Source organism: Balaenoptera physalus (genome assembly GCF_965194825.1).
Source record: "Balaenoptera physalus genome assembly, chromosome: 4".
Taxonomy (NCBI): Eukaryota; Metazoa; Chordata; class Mammalia; order Artiodactyla; family Balaenopteridae; genus Balaenoptera; species Balaenoptera physalus.
In genome coordinates this window covers 119,972,770-119,990,441 of record NC_138891.1, presented here as the reverse complement: position 1 = coordinate 119,990,441, position 17,672 = coordinate 119,972,770, and the positions used below count along the sequence as shown (strand labels likewise).

Sequence of the window (17,672 nt, the reverse complement as noted above, 5' to 3'; positions counted from 1 at the left end):
TATCGCTTCATTTTAAGAAATCTGCCTTTGCCTCCTTGTTCAAAAAAAACTTCAGGCTCTCTTTTCTTCCTTTAATTAACATGAAACAGGAAAAGTGAGTACCTGGCCAAAAAAACAACAACAAAAAAAAGCAAAGAAACTCAGGTGAAGTGTCTTATAAAGATGAGATCACATGAAAAAAAAAAAGCAAAGAGACATAATAGCAAAGCAAGCAAATGTTATCTACTTATGGAAAATACTGAAGTTAATAAAGAAAAGGTTAGTTACAATAAAAAATTTAAAAAAAAACCCTGTTGTAAGCATGTCTAACTGTTGTTAAGATTGCCTCAATCTTGGCATGATTTCCTTTCTAATATCCCAAAATGAATTCAAATCTCCTAGCAACCATCACCAGGGACCACTCTATCCTTACTTTCAATCTCTCCATAAATGCATTTATTCCCCCCATAGGCAAGCCCAAAATATTATTTTTGTCCATATATTTGTTTTTTCTACCTTATACCTAAAATATAACTACCAAAAAAGGACAGCTGATATAATTTTGTGTGCAACAAATGCTCTGATGATTACAAGAAACTAAATAACAAGAGACTTTATTTAACTTGTTGTCAACGGGAATACTGTGACACAAATAATTATTTTAGATAAAATCTCATGAGAGCAGTTCCAAAGGCACTTTCCATTTGACAAAGCTGTTTTGATGGCACACCACACCCATGCTATTTTAGTTAGTGGAATGTTCTGAAACTAAATATGGTGGAATGTTCTGGAACTAAAGCTCCAAGTTCTAGACCTGTGCTGACCAAAAGGGTATCTGCTAGCCGCACACAGCTACTGAGCACGTGAAATGTGGCCAGTGCAAACTGAGATGTGCTGTAGGTAAAATACCAGATTTTGAAGGCTTAGTATAAAAAAAAAAAAAAAATTAATCTTACTGATGTTCAATTTGACCACATATGGAATTAATATTTTGTATATATTGGGTTAAACAAAATATATACAAATTGATTTCACCTTTTCCTTTTCACTTTTAAATGTGACTACCAGAACATTTTAAATGACATATGTTTCTACTAGGACAGCACTGTCTCGGACCAATGCCATAATTTATTGAACTTAAGGCCTTGGCTTTACAACTTGATTCCTTATTTAAAAAAAAAAAAATGTATCCTTCCTACCCACAGTCTGTCAGGAGAGTGGATTCAAATTAGATGCATGTGAAACTATCTTTAAAAACACAGTAAGATCACTTTTCTAGCCCAGAGTTACCAGCTCATTCTAAAAGTATCAGATTTCACAGTGTACAACCAAGTAGGTTAAAGAGTCTTCTCAATTCTTACTGTAGAACTATCCAGGGCACAAAACACTTGAAGTTTTTGTCTGGTCCATTAAAGAAAACCCCCATGGGAATAGTCTGGTATTCAAGAGTTCAAAGCACTCTTCACTGGGGCATCTGAGAGACTGAGGAGGGTCAACTAGAGTCACTCTAACAATTCAGCAAAGATGTGGCTCAACACGTTTCATTTCACCGTATCTGCATATTCCTTGAGATTCCTTGACAGCATTTTTATCTGTGCAGCCAAACCATACTTCCTTTGGAGAAACCTATAAAACTCACACAGGGACTCCCCTGGTGGCGCAGTGGTTAAGAATCCGCCTGCCAATGCAGGGGACATGGGTTCGATCCCCGGTACGGGAAGATCCCACATGCCTTGGAGCAACTAAGCCCGCGGGCCACAACTACTGAAGCCCGTGTGCCTAGAGCCCGTGCTCCGCAACAAGGGAAGCCACCGCAGCAACTAGAGAAAGCCCGTGCGTGCAGCAACAAAGACCCAAGGCAGCCATAAATAAATAAATAGATAGATAGATAAATAAATACACAGAACATACAGTTACACGATAGGGAAGTGAAAAAGTAATCATGATTAGTTATGTTGCTTCTTCTTGAAATCTAAAGTTTTATTTCTTAGAAATAAATGAAACAAAGTCATTCCCATTCCAACCTGTAAAATATCTTTGAAAGAATGAAAGTGATTTAATAGTCTGTAAAGAAATTTGCACTGTCTCAGTACGTATAAACATTGGTTAACGTGACTATTAATCCTTTTCTCACCAACTATCAGAGGACAAACTGAACCATGCCACTGATCTCACACCTACCCTAAAAATAGACTGTTACTATCTCCTTCCCTTATCCTACCTTCCCTTTGTCAACAGGGCAGGCAATAACCTTTTCTTCTACCAGCACCCTGCCAATTAAAATAAACTGCAAATACTGCTGAGTCAAGCTAAGGCCTTTAAGGCTTAAACTTTAATTGGCTAACTCATTATTAGAAACCAGAAAGGGTGAGTCAATCTGGGGAGGGAAAGCCTACAGAAAAGACCAGTGGGAAAGCACAAAAGAGGTAAATGTTCCTTTAAGTCACCATTTTGCCACTGAATACAGAAACATTTTCAACTTCCTTCCCATTTTCTTTTACGTGGAGACAGTAGTGGATTCAACAAAGTGAACAAATTACAAAGAATATCAATAAATGAGCCCCAAGAGATCACCAAACCATAAACTACCAGCTTCCTGTACAGACCACTTCACTGGGCCAAGGTGAAGTTCTCCCATCCCCCTCACACTCCACCATTTGTAATTTCAGCCCCACCGAAGAAATTAAGTAGAAAATAAAGGAGCCAGGGCTAAAAAAGGTTACTGCTCTTTACTTCCACTTAGCATCATATTCTTAACAGAAACCAATCTAATTCCAAAACCAATCTAACAGTTATTCTAGAACATTAGATTTGTTTTCTTTAAAAAATGCAAGGGAGGCACTTCCCTGATGGTCCAGTGGCTAAGGCTCTGAGCTCCCAATGCAGGGGGCCAGGGTTCCATCCCTGGCCGGGGAACTAGATCCCGCATGCGCGCCGCAACTAAAGATCCCACGTGCCCGTAACTTAGACTGGCGCAGCCGAAATACATAAATAAATAAAAATGCTACGTAGATGACAGTAAGATAAAGACATAAGCTCATTTCAGTTAGATAATTTTTAATTATTTTCCAGGTTACCTTAATAATTACTTTAATAATTTTTAAATTATTTTAACGTTCACATTCATTACTTGCTGGCCACCAAATGAAGCAAATCAAAAGCTCCCAGTCTCAATTCTTGCCTTTACTTAGTTACACCTGATAATGATTTGAGTATGAGAGAGGAAAGGCGGAAACGAAGGGAGACAGGAGAACAGGCTGCAATCAGGGGATTAAAATGAGACTGGAGTGGTAACATAAATTCACTCCAATACTGAACGCATGGCAGGGCTGACACACACAAAGCTGGCCTGTGCAGGACGCCGAGCCCAGCCCTGCTCACCTCTTCAACGATATACCTAACCTTGATCTTCAAATACTCTTTCCCTTCCAGGTCTTTTCTCAAGCCAACAAACAGAAACTCCTGTCTAGTACATCTTTCCCCATTTATTTCCTCACTCAATGAAAAACCAATTATGAAGCTACTTCAACCATCTTAAGAGATGGTGGTTTACACTGAGGTACGCTGTATCCCTCCAGGAGTGGCTGGAGGGACACAAGTGACTTAGAAACTGGGTGTAAGCTGGGGAGAGAATACGAAAAGTCAAGTAAGGTACCCAGATTTTTGCCTGGGCATTTTGGTGGCTGAAAATGCCATTTAATGTGAGAGAGAACAGTGGTTTGGAGACAGGTTCAACTGGTGGTACCTGTGGGAAGTCTAAGCAGAGCTGTCAAGTGAGTGGTTTGACATTATGGGCAAAGCTTTGGGAGAGTGAGACAGGAAGCAGACTGAAGGCTGTAAGGACATAAATGGTAGCTGAAGCCGAAACTGACATTTAAGTAGAGGGAGGAAAGTGGGCCCACAAAGGAGAATGAGAAACAGGTCAAGGAAGAAAGAGATTAGTCAATAGAGCCATTCTCGCTAAGAGGTTTAAGAGGTTGAAGGTGTGACATGTCCACTGGATGCAGCCACAGCGGCCACTGCAGTTTCACAGGAGTTGACGGGGGTGAAAATCAGATTGCAAAGGGTGGAAGAATTAATGGATATAAAGGAAAAAAATGGAGTCAACAAATGCAGGCAACTCCTTCAAGAAATCCGGTGGAGAAAAGGAGAGACAGGCAGTACTGAAAGAGGGATATAAGGGTTGAAGGCATGTCAGGAGGGATATTTAAGCATTTTTAAAGTTGATGGTATCCCTACATAAGAGATGGGATGAGACAGTGACACCCCCTGGGAAGCCAAGGGGTTCAGAGTCCCGGAATGCGTGTAAAGAGGAATACACTGTTTTAAAGAAGAATGATCATGTGAACAAGGTTCTATGTCTGGGTGGTTGGAAATTAAGAGTTCTAGATAAACAATGAAGACCTACTATATAGCACAGGGAACTATATTCAGTACCTTGTAATAACCTATAATGGAAAAGAATCAGAAAAAGTGTGTGTGTGTATATATATACACACACACACACACTCTGAATCACTTTGCTGTACACCTGAAACGTTAACCAACTAAACTTCAATAAACACACACACACACACACACATACACACACACACACACAAGTTAAGAGTTCTTATCTTCTGGCTTCTACCTTCTCCCATGGAGTCTGCTACTGTCCCCTGGAATGAAGGCCATATGTGCAACATGCACTAAACCAACTGCAAGTGCAAAGTAATCTCTCATTCTCTACTTACCTGATGCCCTCTCTTCAATCTCTTAAAATCTAGCTTTACTCTCAGTACAGGTACTGTCCTCCCTCTGGATTCGATCACTTCCCAAATGTTCTCAATAATCTCCTAATGTAAGACCCACTGGGCTCATTTCTTCATCAGTTTCTGGGACACCTCATCCTCTAGTTCTCCTGCACTCTCCATCACTCCTTACTGTCCCCGGGTTCCTCACCTCCTGCCTACTTATTAGATGTTGATGTTCCCCAGCATCACCTTTCACCTTCTTTTCTAGTCCTTCCTGCTTTTCCTGGTTAACCAGACACAGATGCCACCTATCAGCAGTGATTCTCAATTCTGTATCACCAATCTTTGCCTCTCTCCTGAGATCCAGTCCTTTGCTTAAGTCTTCCTACTGGGTATCTTTCACCTCCATTCCCCTCAGGCACCACAGATACAACTTGTCCAAAGCTCACTGTCATCTCCCTAAAACTTGCTTCTCCTTTCTTTATTCCCTATAGATTAGTGACATGATCATTCACTCAAGCCAGAAATCTTACTGGCTCCCTCCAACTTTTTCTTGCCACTCATTCAATCAACCAGATACCGGGTTCCTCTGCATCTCCCTCAGAACAATTTTCAGATGAAAGAGGAAGCCCAGCACCACTCTGCTGTATTTCAACAGGGACTGCTTGTGTCCAGGTCATCCCAGATGGATTAATGCGTTAGATCTATTGGTCCTACCTGCCTCCAGAACTGCTGCAGAGTTCTACACCATTCAAGAGAATAAACCTCAGTGTATAACCTCACTTCTTTAACACCTCCACAAGCTTCTCAGTGCCACTCTTGGGGGATCATCTCCTAAGCTCTCGGCACAGTCTCTGGGTCTCTGTCCACTCAAAGTGTACTCAGCAGTGACGTCATGTGGAACCTGTTAAGATGTAAACTCTCAAGCTCCATCCCACACGTCCTTATAATGACTCAGGTGCACATCAAAAAGAGAAGTGTTAGATGCCTTATACGCACTGAACCCAAGGCACATCATACCCTTTCAGATCTCCATCTGCTGGGAACGTTCCACCAAACCTTTTGCACCTTGCAAACGCCTGTACTATTGTAGGGGCATCTAGCACAGCCATAGTATACAGTAGGCCACAGATATTTGAATGACTGGATCATTTAATCAGTTAATTAATGGGAAGTTCAGTTGAGGACCTGCAGAGCCTGAGGTACTCAAGTGCATTCAGGTGGGATGCCGAATGTTAGGCAGATGGAAATAGTGGCCCAGAATTCAAAGGAGAGGTGAGTTGGCAACATTTTTAAGTCACTAGCAACAATTCTGAGTGTACAGTGATGCATAGATGAAGTCACCCAGGTTTAAGATGGAGACTGAGAAGAGGGCTATGGGTCAAATCATGGGGGAGGCTGGCATTTAAGGGACCTATTGAAGAAGGTAGTGAAGGGCAAGTTAACAGAGTAGGAAAGAACCAAAATAGGTGTCAAGGAGCTCTCAAGAAATAAATGGATTTGGCACGTGGTTATTGGTACCTTTGGCAACTGAAGCAGGTGGGTGAGACAGAATAATGAGGTCAGAGATAAAGCAGAGGCTTAACTTCTCACAATGGAATGAAGTAAGGCTAGTGGAATGATCACTAGTGGAGGACCATCTTTATTGGATGAGAAGGGAAAGAGAGCTATAACTGATGAGAGCCATATCATATACATAGGCCTATTGGCAAAGAGGCTGAAAACGTTCAGCCGTGCAACATTTGCTGAACACTTGCTGTCTGCCAGGTGCCACAAGCTAACACCGGGACTGCAACAATGAACAGGAGCACAGGCAATGCCCCTGCCCTCTGACCTAGTGCAATGAGGTATATTGGGTAATTTTATGGAAACTCCACAACAGATAGGGTAAGGAGCCAATGTTGGGTGGTTTGCCTTGGAGAAGAGGCAACTTTTGCCCTGGTGGTGGTATAATGACAGGAATGTAATTAAGAGAGAGGCATATGGAGGGGATAAAGTTCACATCTAACAATCTTCATTTTTTTCAAGTAAAGGAAAAAACTCCAGGTAAAGCAAAACAATAAACATTTCCCACTATATCAACTGCTATAGTGGGATTCCCATTCTTGACACAAGCAGCAACTGAAGCACAGAGAACAGGGTCCTGCCGCCACTGCACGGCTAACAAGTGGTTTGGAGACCAGAATCACTGGCCAGTACTTTACTTTCACTCATACTGACACTGTGAAAAGCAGCAGCACCCCAAACTTTAACACTGTCATCCCTAGGTGACAATGATGCTGCTGGGTCATGGGCCATTTAAGCTTACAACACCAGTCTAAGCCCTGGATCCTCGTGTTCGCAGAGGGCCTGAAAATATTCAACTAAGATCAAGAAATTAAAAGGCTAATAATAAAAGCCTTCAGTACTTGGCACACGGTCAAACCAACAGCAGGTTCTTAATAAATGACAGATAACCAGTGATACAAATTTAAGATGTTGATTAGAGGTAATCGAAGAGGAAAGTGGCAGCATAGTGATAAGAGCAGGGATTCAGAAGGAAATCTGTGACCTTGGCAAGTAAAGTTATACAACCACTTCATGCCTCAGTTTCTCCACTTGTACAGTAGGGATCATTATAATACATATATATCCTCTAGGGCTGCAAGGTACATTAAATAAGTGTACGTAAAGCCCTCAGAACAGTGCCTGGCATTTAATAACTGAGGAATCAGGGACTTCCCTGTTGGCGCAGTGGTTAAGAATCCACCTGCCAATGCAGGGGACACAGGTTTGAGCCTTGGTCCGGGAAGATCCCATATGCCGCGGAGCAACTAAGGCCGTGCGCCACAACTACTGAGCCTGCACTCTAGAGCCCATGTGCCACAACAACTGAGCCCTCACGCCTAGAGCCCGTGCTCCACAACAAGAGAAGCCACCGCAACGAAGAGTAGCCCCTGCTCGCCACAACTAGAGAAAGCCCACGCGCAGCAACGAGGACCCAACACAGCCAATAAATAAATAAATTTATTTTAAAAAAAACCTGTGTAATCAAGGCTTTATTTTTACTACTACTGCTACTGCTCTACCACTACTGACACTACTATTACTAGTGGTACGACTTGCTACTAGGTAGGCGATAAAAACGCATCAAAAAGTGTTCGATCAGCAACCAGAGTACAACACAAAACTCTACAACCCACATAGAGACAGCTCTAGAGGAAGATCTACTAATAGCACTGCAATTTTTAATATGTAAGCCTCCACCTTGTTTTGCCAATTGTACAATGCAATCCTGTTACCACTCAAACTGAGTTCATGGCAATAAATTTCTAAGATGTCAAGAAGTATCTGAAGAAATACCCAAAGCCATACATCAATTACAGTTTTTGAGTTGCTTCCTAAGCTGGAAAATTGAAGTAAAATAGTTTAGTTGAAGACAACAGTCCTTTAAAGAGATGTTCACTGTACCATAGTGTACAGTATATGAGCAGAATGACTCTATATGTATCAAAATATCCTAGGTTGAGATTGTGCCTACCAAAGTGAGGCATCCAGAAAAAAATGAAATCCAGACAATTATCCTGATATCCCTGGGTGGGGGGGGCGGGGGAATCCTCTATATGGTTTATGTTCTTCCACTTCTCTGCTCTGGATGTAGGCTAAAACATTTTTTCCCACAGAGATCACAATGTTCTCAACTTCTACTTCAGTTTAGTCCTTGACCAAAACAAGGCGTAACGTATCATGTAAAATGGTTACTGACTCTTAGCTTTTCCGGAAGCTTTACTTTGTAAATTTCACCCATGTCTAAATGATATGTATTAAAAAAGGTGGAGGTAACGCTATAGACTCATATCGAAGATTAGACTTGTTAATAGAATGTTGATCCCATGAGTAATGCTTACAGCTGGGGCATCCAACAATGGAATTAACATTTCAACAGGAAGCAGAGAGCCATCCCAACAGAAAGGGCCACTCGATCCAGCTTTAGAGCGCTTAAAAAAATTATCCTTCCGGAGGCTACACAAAGTGTGCCTCCTAGGGTCCCACTGATGGATTTTTTTGTTGTTGTGGTTGGTTTAATGAATCCTTTGGTTCTAAAATGCTTACTTTGACAAAACAATATCAGTTGGTTAAAGCACGGACATGGCAACAAATCCGTTTTTTAAAGATATCGAACGATTATGCCTTATGTCCACTCAGTTTTTTTTTTTTTGTCCACTCAGTTTTTTTTTTTTTTTTAAATAATTCTTTTATTGTAAACTGAATTGTTTCTTCCTTTGTATTTCTAATTGGTCATTGGTTTTTTTTTTTTAATTAATTAATTAATTCATTATTTATTTTTGACTGTGTTGGGTCTTCGTTTCTGTGTGAGGGCTTTCTCTAGTTGCGGCGAGCGGGGGCCACTCTTCATCGCTGTGCACGGGCCTCTCACTATCGTGGCCTCTCCTGTTGCGGAGCACAGGCTCCAGACGCGCAGGCTCAGCAGTTGTGGCTCACGGGCCCAGCCGCTCCGCGGCATGTGGGATCCTCCCAGACCAGAGCTCGAACCTGTGTCCCCTGCATTGGCAGGCAGACTCTCAACCACTGCGCCACCAGGGAAGCCCCCTGTCCACTCAGTTTTAAATGCCCTTTTCCCCCTCCCGAGAAAGACGCAGTCGAACATGTATTACTTGGCGAATCCTTTCGAAATTCCCTGTACAAGTCAGCTTATCATCAAAATGAATCAAAACATTATAAACTCAAAACCAAGGTTACTAATTTCTCCTTTGCACTTTGCCCCGCGACTGCAGAAATCAATACTGCATTTTTGCAGGAATCTACTGATTTTCCACGGTCCACTTCGTCGAGTTACCGTCTAGTTAACAGCTCGTGCCTGGGCTCGCCTCTTCCGTGAGACCAAGAATGCTCAGCCCACAGTTCGCTCAGCGCCTCTTTCCTAGAGGTAGCTTGGACGATCTGAGGCACTGAAAAGCTCAGTGTCCATTTAATCATGGCGTTTGTAATTCGGTCTCCTGGCTTGGACTGCTCCACACCTGAAAACTCGCTGCCCTAAGCTTTTGAAACCGGGTAACCCCGATGGAAACGACACCGCGGCTAACAAGGGAAAGGGCAAGAGCAAATAAAGCAAAGCCCGCACCCGCGGCAAAGAATAGTCTGGGAGAGACGCCAGGCGCAGCCGGCACGCCGCGCCCACCCACCCGCGCCCGGGGAGCCCTCTTCACCGCCGCCCCACATCCCGGGGTTCGGTCCCCCACTCCAACGCCCCCCCCGGTACCCCACGGCCCCGCAGGGCTCCCCTCCCATTGGCCCCACCATCGGGGCTCGCGCGCCCGGTTCGGCAAAATCACCCCGGTGCAATTCCGCGCGCACCGCCACCACTGCCGCAGCGCCCCCGAGTCGCGCCCGCCCCCTCCCCCAAGCCTCATTGTTCCCGGGTGGCCGCAGGCAGCGAGCGCCCCAGGGTTGGCCAGGCAATAAAGACCCGAGGGACCGATCTGCCCCCCACTCACCCGCGAATCCGCACAGGAGCACGAAGCGCAGAAGCGCCATGGTGGCGGCCCAGCTGTGGGCGACGACTGCAGGTAGGCGGCTCTCACCCGGGGTCTCAGTCACCCGGCACCCCGCGCGTTCCCGACCGGCTGGCTGCGGCGGCACCTCGCAGCCCGGTCCCACCCCGCCCTCGCTCGGCAGGTGAAACACGTCACTTCCGGTAGTAGTGAAGCCCCGCGGCGCGCGCCGTCCCTGCCAGGCGCGTGGGGTTGCTATGGCAACCGGGAGCCCAGGGCGGGCTGCCCTGGGACCCACGCGAGTAAGGAACTCCTGCCAGCGGAGCTCGGGCGTTGACGTGCGCCGGCAGCTACTCTCCCCAAGCCTGAACTCGGATCCCCCCCCTCAATGCCTTCAGTTAAATTGGGTTTGTGCACGTGGGTCGGGCCAGCCCCTCTCCCCAGACGACTGAAACTGCTATCGCACCCTGGCTTAAAGGCAAGGCACGTGACAAAACTCGCCCACCTGCCCCCGGACCCTGAAAGGCAACTAAAGCAGTCAGCCCCGCCTGCACTTACCCCACCTTCCCCTCGGGGTAGTAGGGGTGGGAGCCTCCAGCCACGCCTCCTATCTCTGGATGTTTGCTGCTGGGGCGGGCTCTTCCACCTAAGGCCCTAGAGGAAGCCAAGTGGGCAGCCCTGGCATTTGCTCCCATCTCGTAGAGTCCTTTCAGGCTGGTGTAGAAGAAGGCTAGAGAAGGCTTTTCCCCATCTCCAGTAATGACTAAGCTAATTTGGGAAATACCCGGATTGGGCTTCTTCCCCTGTATTTAAACGTTATTCCAGCTCTGAAATTGGCCAACAAGGACCAGTGAGGTTGAAAAGCGGGGCTAAGTAGGGACGATTAAAGGCTTGGGGCGGGGGCGGGTGGTAGTTGGGAGACCGGGGGATTAGAGATCTTGAATCTCGCAGAATCTCCCGGTCAGCCCTGCAATGTCGCTTCTGCCTCCTGGTGCCCTCCCTTACTTGTTCTTCGTTGGTCTTTCCAGATAACGTTTATTTACATCTGCTGAGAGACTTTGGTGTTCACAACAGTTCCTTATGAGGAGTCAATTAGTGAGGAGAGAAGCAGTATTGTGCAGTGGGTAAATTCTTGGGCTCCGGAATGGGGTAGTAACTGGGCAAGTAACTTAGAAACAGCGCCTACTCCAAGGGTAGCTATGAAAATTAGAGACAATGCACAAAAGTATGCTTGGAACCATGCCTGGCACGTAGTAAGTGGTCAGTAAAGTGGAAGCTAATAAAAAATAATATTGGAAAATTCTTGTTATTTATTGAACTAGCAAAGAAAGTAAACCAGTTATCGGGAAGACCAAAATTGGCCAGCTACAATTTAGGCAGGTCATTTGCAACCCTGGCTGCACATTAAAATTATCTGGAGAACTTTTGTGAAATACAAATACCTGAACCCCTACTCCAGCGATCCTGATTTAACTTGTCTCCAGTGGGATCCTGGCTGATCTAAGGAGAGTCCAGAGTAACTGCTAGGGACTTCCTATTAGTTGAGGAAACAGGAATTCTACTGGATATAATTGAAGGTATAAAATATTTGGAACTTGAAATTTTACGCACCACGTTATATTTTATGAGATTAGAAGAGATTAAGTATTAAAGTTCATATCTATTGCAGAGTGTTTATGAGGACTTTTCTAGTATTAATCACTTCCAAGCAGCACACATTTTGTTATCAGGTTGCTACCTTGAGTGTCTCCTTCAGTAGAAAGCAAACCCACCCTCAGGGGTCATCTCAGGGGTCATCTAGAGGAAATCTTTAGCAATTACCCAAAAGGATTTTCATCTTAATCCTTTTCCTTCTGGTACTTTGTTTTACACTCCTTACCTTTTGCCTCCTTCTGTGGTAGGCATTTTCATACCTATCAATCACTTCTCTTACTCTGAATATTCCTAGAAGGCCAAAAGGCACATTATTCATCTTTTTTACTCTTGGGAGCACAGCCCATAGTAGGTTCTCTAGTATTTGTTGAACTGAATATATTTAATTCATATATTAATAAAGTGTATGTAAATATCTGTACAATAACTCACAAATCATTACATCTTAATATAGCTTTTTAGCAAGTAAAGGTAAATTTCACAAAATTAATGTTTTCTACTTCTTTAGATCACTGAACACAGATTTTTCAAATGTATCATCTCTAAGATTTAAGTAACTTTGAAAGGAGCAGTTTATCTTATTTAGTGAACTATTTTTCTTTTAGAAATTACATTAAAACTGGGGAAAAAGGTTATTTGAATTGAAGTCATCTTTAGACTTTGGCTTATGAGTACATTATTTCGTATAAACAGTAGCTGAAATTATGCAGTAGTCTGAAACTTCTTAATGACACCTTAAATAGTCTTTGTTGTTGTTGTCAGCTTGGAAATTATGTCTCCTGGAATCTGTAATGAGATAATCTCATTAATTCTGGAATGTACAAATTATGGATTGTTTGGTATCCTCAAACCAAGGTAACAAATAGCACACAACCATTAAATAAATTGCCCTTTCTTAGGGACCAAGCACTCCAAGACAAGTGTTGGTTGGAAAGGAAAGGTTGCTTTATTCAGGAGGCCAGCAACCTGGGGAGAAGGTGGACGGACCCCCAGGTGAAGTTATTCAAGAACCAGCTCCAAAGACTCTGCTCGACCATGAAAAGTTTTAAAGGGAAAAAGGGGGAGTTAATTGCAGTTAATCATTTGGGGAGGATTTTAGAGTCTTTGTTATCTTCCACTGTGTGCAGACTTTCTTCTGATTGGTTAGTGGTGAGGTGACAGGTTGCTTTTCCAGGACTCTTGTGCTCAGCCTGGAGTTACCATCCTCCACCTGGGTGGGGGGCCTTAGTTCCAGCAGAAGAACTCAAAGATATTGTTGTGTATATTCCTTGAGGAGGAACCAGGACCCTGCTTTATTGCTGTGCTATTGTTTCTTGATTGCTCTTCCTTTGTTTCTGCATTCCCTCACTTTTCTGATTAGCAACTGTTTGAACCTGCCCTTTGGACTTCAGGGAAGGTCAAAGAGGCTGATTGAAACCTATTTCCTACAAACAAGAAATGGGGACACAGAAAGGATTTGTACCCTGGAGGGCCCCATGGGGTCCTGCTCGGTTTTGAAACTATTTGAAGCTTCATTTGGACCATTGCTGGCCTAGAATTCAACTTTCTTGAGTGCATTCAGTCAGTAAACTTTCATCCATCTGCTTTTCAGCTTCCAAAAATTTGTACTTCATCTTCTGTCTTCTTTGTCCTTATACCTGGAGGCCTTTTAAAGTCTATTTACTGTGATTTTAGTGAGGTTTTCTTTGGGAGGAGTAGAGGCAGATGCATGTGTTTAATTCTCCATATTTATTCAAAAATCTGCCCTCACTTGGGGTGAAATGTTTCCATGAATATTGAAATTTTTAAAGTCTGAAGAGAATTGACATCTTTACTCTTCCCCTGAATAATACAAGGATCTTAGACTGGTTTAACCCCTATCAAATCCCTCTCCTAATTTATTGTAATCCATTGTTTTTATTCTGTCTACCTTATAATTATACATTGTCTTTTTTTTTTTTTTTATGTAGCCAGTGTCTAATTAGATTTGTCTTGTGGAAAGGGAATGTTGCCCGCCACTCCAATAAACAAAGAATGTTGCCTGCCATTCCAGTTCTACAAGGATCAAGCCATCAACCACTGCAACTGCCCTCCCCCACCCAATAGTGCACCCTGAGGAGAATTCAGGATGGAGAAAAACAGGAAGCATTCTGTGCTTTGGATACTAGGCCTAGATAGTTAAGATGCATGTCTAAGGAATGATTTCAGTGAGCCCAGACTCTTGCATCTTCCCACGTATATAAAAGCACTAAAATCACTGACTTGAGATATCTGGTTTTTTGTGATTAGCAGTAATTTTTTTTTTTAATTAATAGACTTTTACTTTTTTTTTTTTTTTAAGTATTTGTTTATTTATTTATGGTTGTGTTGGGTCTTCGTTTCTGTGCGAGGGCTTTCACCAGTTGCGGCAAGCGGGGACCACTCTTCATCGCGGTGCGCGGGCCTCTCACTATCGCGGCCTCTCTTGTTGCGGAGCACAGGCTCCAGACGCGCAGGCTCAGTAATTGGGGCTCACAGGCCCAGCTGCTCCGCGGCACGTGGGATCTTCCCAGACCAGGGCTCGAACCCGTGTCCCCTGCATTGGCAGGCAGACTCGCAACCACTGCGCCACCAGAGAAGCCCAGCAGTAATATTTTGATGTTTGACTACATGTGTGTGTTTTTTTTTTCAGCAAAAAACTCCTATATATATCCTGGCTCCTCCCTTACCTCTTTAAAGCAGTTCCCCGTAACTATCTGAGAGACTGCTCCCCAGGCTATATCCTCATAAGGTCCCCAAATAAAACTTCATTCACAACTTTTAGATTGTGTTTTCCTTTCATCAACAGTCTACACTTTCTTCACCATTTCTTCTTGTATCTCAAAACACTTCTTTTCCTTCTTCCAGAGGTATGTCCTTTACAAATTCCTTTACTGAGGATCTCTTTAAGGTAAACTTTGTTTCTGTTTGTCTAAAAATATCTGTCTTTATTTTGCCTTCATTCTTAAAAGGTAGAGTTCTTGATATAGAATTTGGGGCTTATTGGTCTGTTCTGTCAATGCTTTCAAAATACTATTCCACTGTATTCTGTCTTCCTTTGATGCTCTAATGAAGTCAATCTAATGATCCTTGTAGTTAATCTGGCTGTTTTTAAGAGCTCTTTGATTTGTCATTCAATTTCATTACAATTGTGTCTAGTTTGGAGTTGCTGTTTATTTATCCAGCCAACAATTTCCTGAACCTGAGAGAATTACTGTCATCCACCAATTCTGGAAAAATCTCAGTATTCAAAATCTTGTTGAATATTGCTTTTCCCACTTTCTTTTATCATACTCTGAGATACCCATTAGATGTATTTTACACCTCTTCATTCTAACCTTCATATCTCATTCTCATATTTTTCATGTGTTTGATATTCTGAACTGAATCCCAGGTAATTTTTTCAGTTTTATCTTCCAGTTAATAACTCTGCTCTTCAGTTGTGTTGAATCTTCTATTCAGTTCTCCGAATGGGTTTTAATTTCAACTACATTTTTCATTTATAGATATTTAATCTTTTTTCATATTTGTTTGTTCCCTACTCATACTTCCAAATATCTCTTATATTTCTCTAAGCATATTGAACACATTTAATATAGATTAGGTGTACAATAATTACATTATTTGAAATCTGTGTCTCATTTTATTTCTTTGTTGTTTATGCGGACTCTTGCTTATGTTAGGCTTCTTTTTTCATGTTTTTTGATTATTTCTGCCATAGGCTTGTTATTTGTGGAACTTTATCTGTGTGAATCATTTGAGGGATTTAAGTGCTTTCCTTGAGAGAGGATTTGTATTAGCTTCTTCCAGGATATTAGGGGCATTACCAATCCAGGGAAACGTAAAAAATAATTTTTGGCATTAAGTTTATCAGATAACACAGTTAATGTAAGTTTGGATCAGAAACCAGCATGAGGAAGGGCTTGTAGTTATAAATTCTCAATGAGGCTCATCACTCTGATCACTTCAATAGCCCTTTTAGATAAAATAACAATCCCATGCTCTGTAGATTAGCTGTATAGAGAAATCAAACCACATCTTCCTTTGTTGATCGCCCTCCAGAGTTTTTCACTTAGCTGGTTCTATTCAGTTTGTTGAATCATTTGAAAAACATTATATTTAGTTGCTTTTGTGAGATACTCTGGTGTCTGGGTAGAAAAATAAATCCTTGTTAAGGATTTCCTCAGCAACTTTTCTTCAAAATATCTAAGTTAGGGCATTTCTAAGGCCACGTTCTAACTTTCACAGGCCCTGGGTATTTTTGCTTTTGTGAACCTCTTCTACCAATAAAAAAAATATTTAAAATTGTCTTTTATGGCTGTGTTAATATAAAGACAAATTTAATCCAGGCTAGATCATATCATTATTTCTTCTAATTTAGAAGAGCTAAAGGAGGACTTCCCTGGTGGCTCAGTGCTTAAGAATCCACCTGCCAATGAAGGGGACACGGGTTTGATCCCTGGTCCGGGAAGATGCCACATGCCACAGAGCAACTAAGCCCCTGTGGCACAACTACTGAGCCCGTATGCCGCAACTACTGAAGCCCACGCACCTAGGGCCCATGCTCTGCAACAAGAGAAGCCACCACAATGAGAAGCCCGCACACCACAATGAAGAGTAGCCCCTGCTCGCCACAACTAGAGGAAGCCCGTGCACAGCAATGAAGACCCAACACAGCCAAAAATAAATCAGTAAAATAAATAAATTTAAAATAAATAAATAAAAGAACTAAAAACATTTTCACAGGCCCTGGATGAGTTGGCACTGGGCATTGCTTCTCTCTCCCTCCCTCTCTCCACCCCTAATATAAGTTGTTATGAAGATACCAATAATATTAAAGGTTTTCTTTGAAAGGAATTAAAAGGAGTCAGCTTACAAACTTCCTTCTCATCTCTGTCTCTATTTCACTTCTTTTGCCAAAAGTCCCTAACCTTATGGTTTCTTCACCTGCAGTTCCTTTTCTCTACTTTTCCTCTTAGGCCAAAACAATACATAAAGTATTAAATTGCCCTATACTAAAGATAAGAAAGAGATAAGATATTTACCTAGGGGAGAAAGCTTATTGCTCGTTTGGTTTTTTTTAAAGCTCTTCCTTCATCTCCATGTTCTATAGTTTATATTTTGGCTTTGAGGTGTTTTTGTTTGCTTGTTTGAGTGAAAACCAAGCAAACAAACAATCAACAGGACTGGCAGAATAAACCAGGAGCTTATTCCTCTTTGGAAAATGTTACCCTAACTTTGGTGGCGACCTTTAGAAAGAAATGTAAACTTTGTGAACTCTATCATAATTCTCAGGAAGAAAGAATTATAGTGGCTGATGTTCTGAGAATAGGTGACTTCATATTTGCAGAGTGCTCTGGGCATTTTAGATCAAAGATGCTGAGACTACCCATCATTAAGCCCATTTAATTTATACCTAGATTATAAATTTAAGTATTACAGAAGTAGATGGAGCCACATATACTTTATATTTTGCTGGTTTCTTTTTGGCTGGAGACAGCCTTCTGTCTGATAGGTAATAACAATGCTTTATATTAATAAGCTGTATAACATCTTTCATCCAAGGAGTTCAAAGAGCTCAGCAGTTATGAATCATTGTTCCTTAAAATATCTCTACAACACTTGAGACAACACACACTGAAGTAAACTGGTTATGGGCAAAGAAACTTGAGTCATGGAGCCATTAAAGTGATAACAGGGCATTCCAGGAGTCAGAGATGGAATTCAGAATAAGTTCCCCTCTCTTTGATTAGACCATAATGACACATATTAGCACATATTCCCTCCCAATAAAGTTAGCTCTTCAAGGGCTTCCATT

The 17,672-nt window shown here is 42.4% G+C and overlaps 1 protein-coding gene across 3 annotated transcripts in view; it reads right to left on the bottom strand.

Moving 5' to 3' along the window:
- The window catches only part of CXADR (CXADR cell adhesion molecule), a 50,892-nt gene extending 40,499 nt beyond the window's left edge, over window positions 1-10,393 (bottom strand). For 2 of the 3 annotated variants that reach the window (XM_082460520.1, XM_082460521.1), the window contains exon 1: window positions 10,208-10,392. In XM_082460520.1, the coding sequence (XP_082316646.1) occupies window positions 10,208-10,247 (40 nt within the window). In that variant the 5' untranslated portion in view covers window positions 10,248-10,392. Of the gene's footprint in view, window positions 1-10,207 lie in introns of all 3 variants that reach the window. The other variant, XM_082460522.1, reaches the window with a different exon arrangement.
- Window positions 10,394-17,672: the final 7,279 nt, after the last annotated feature.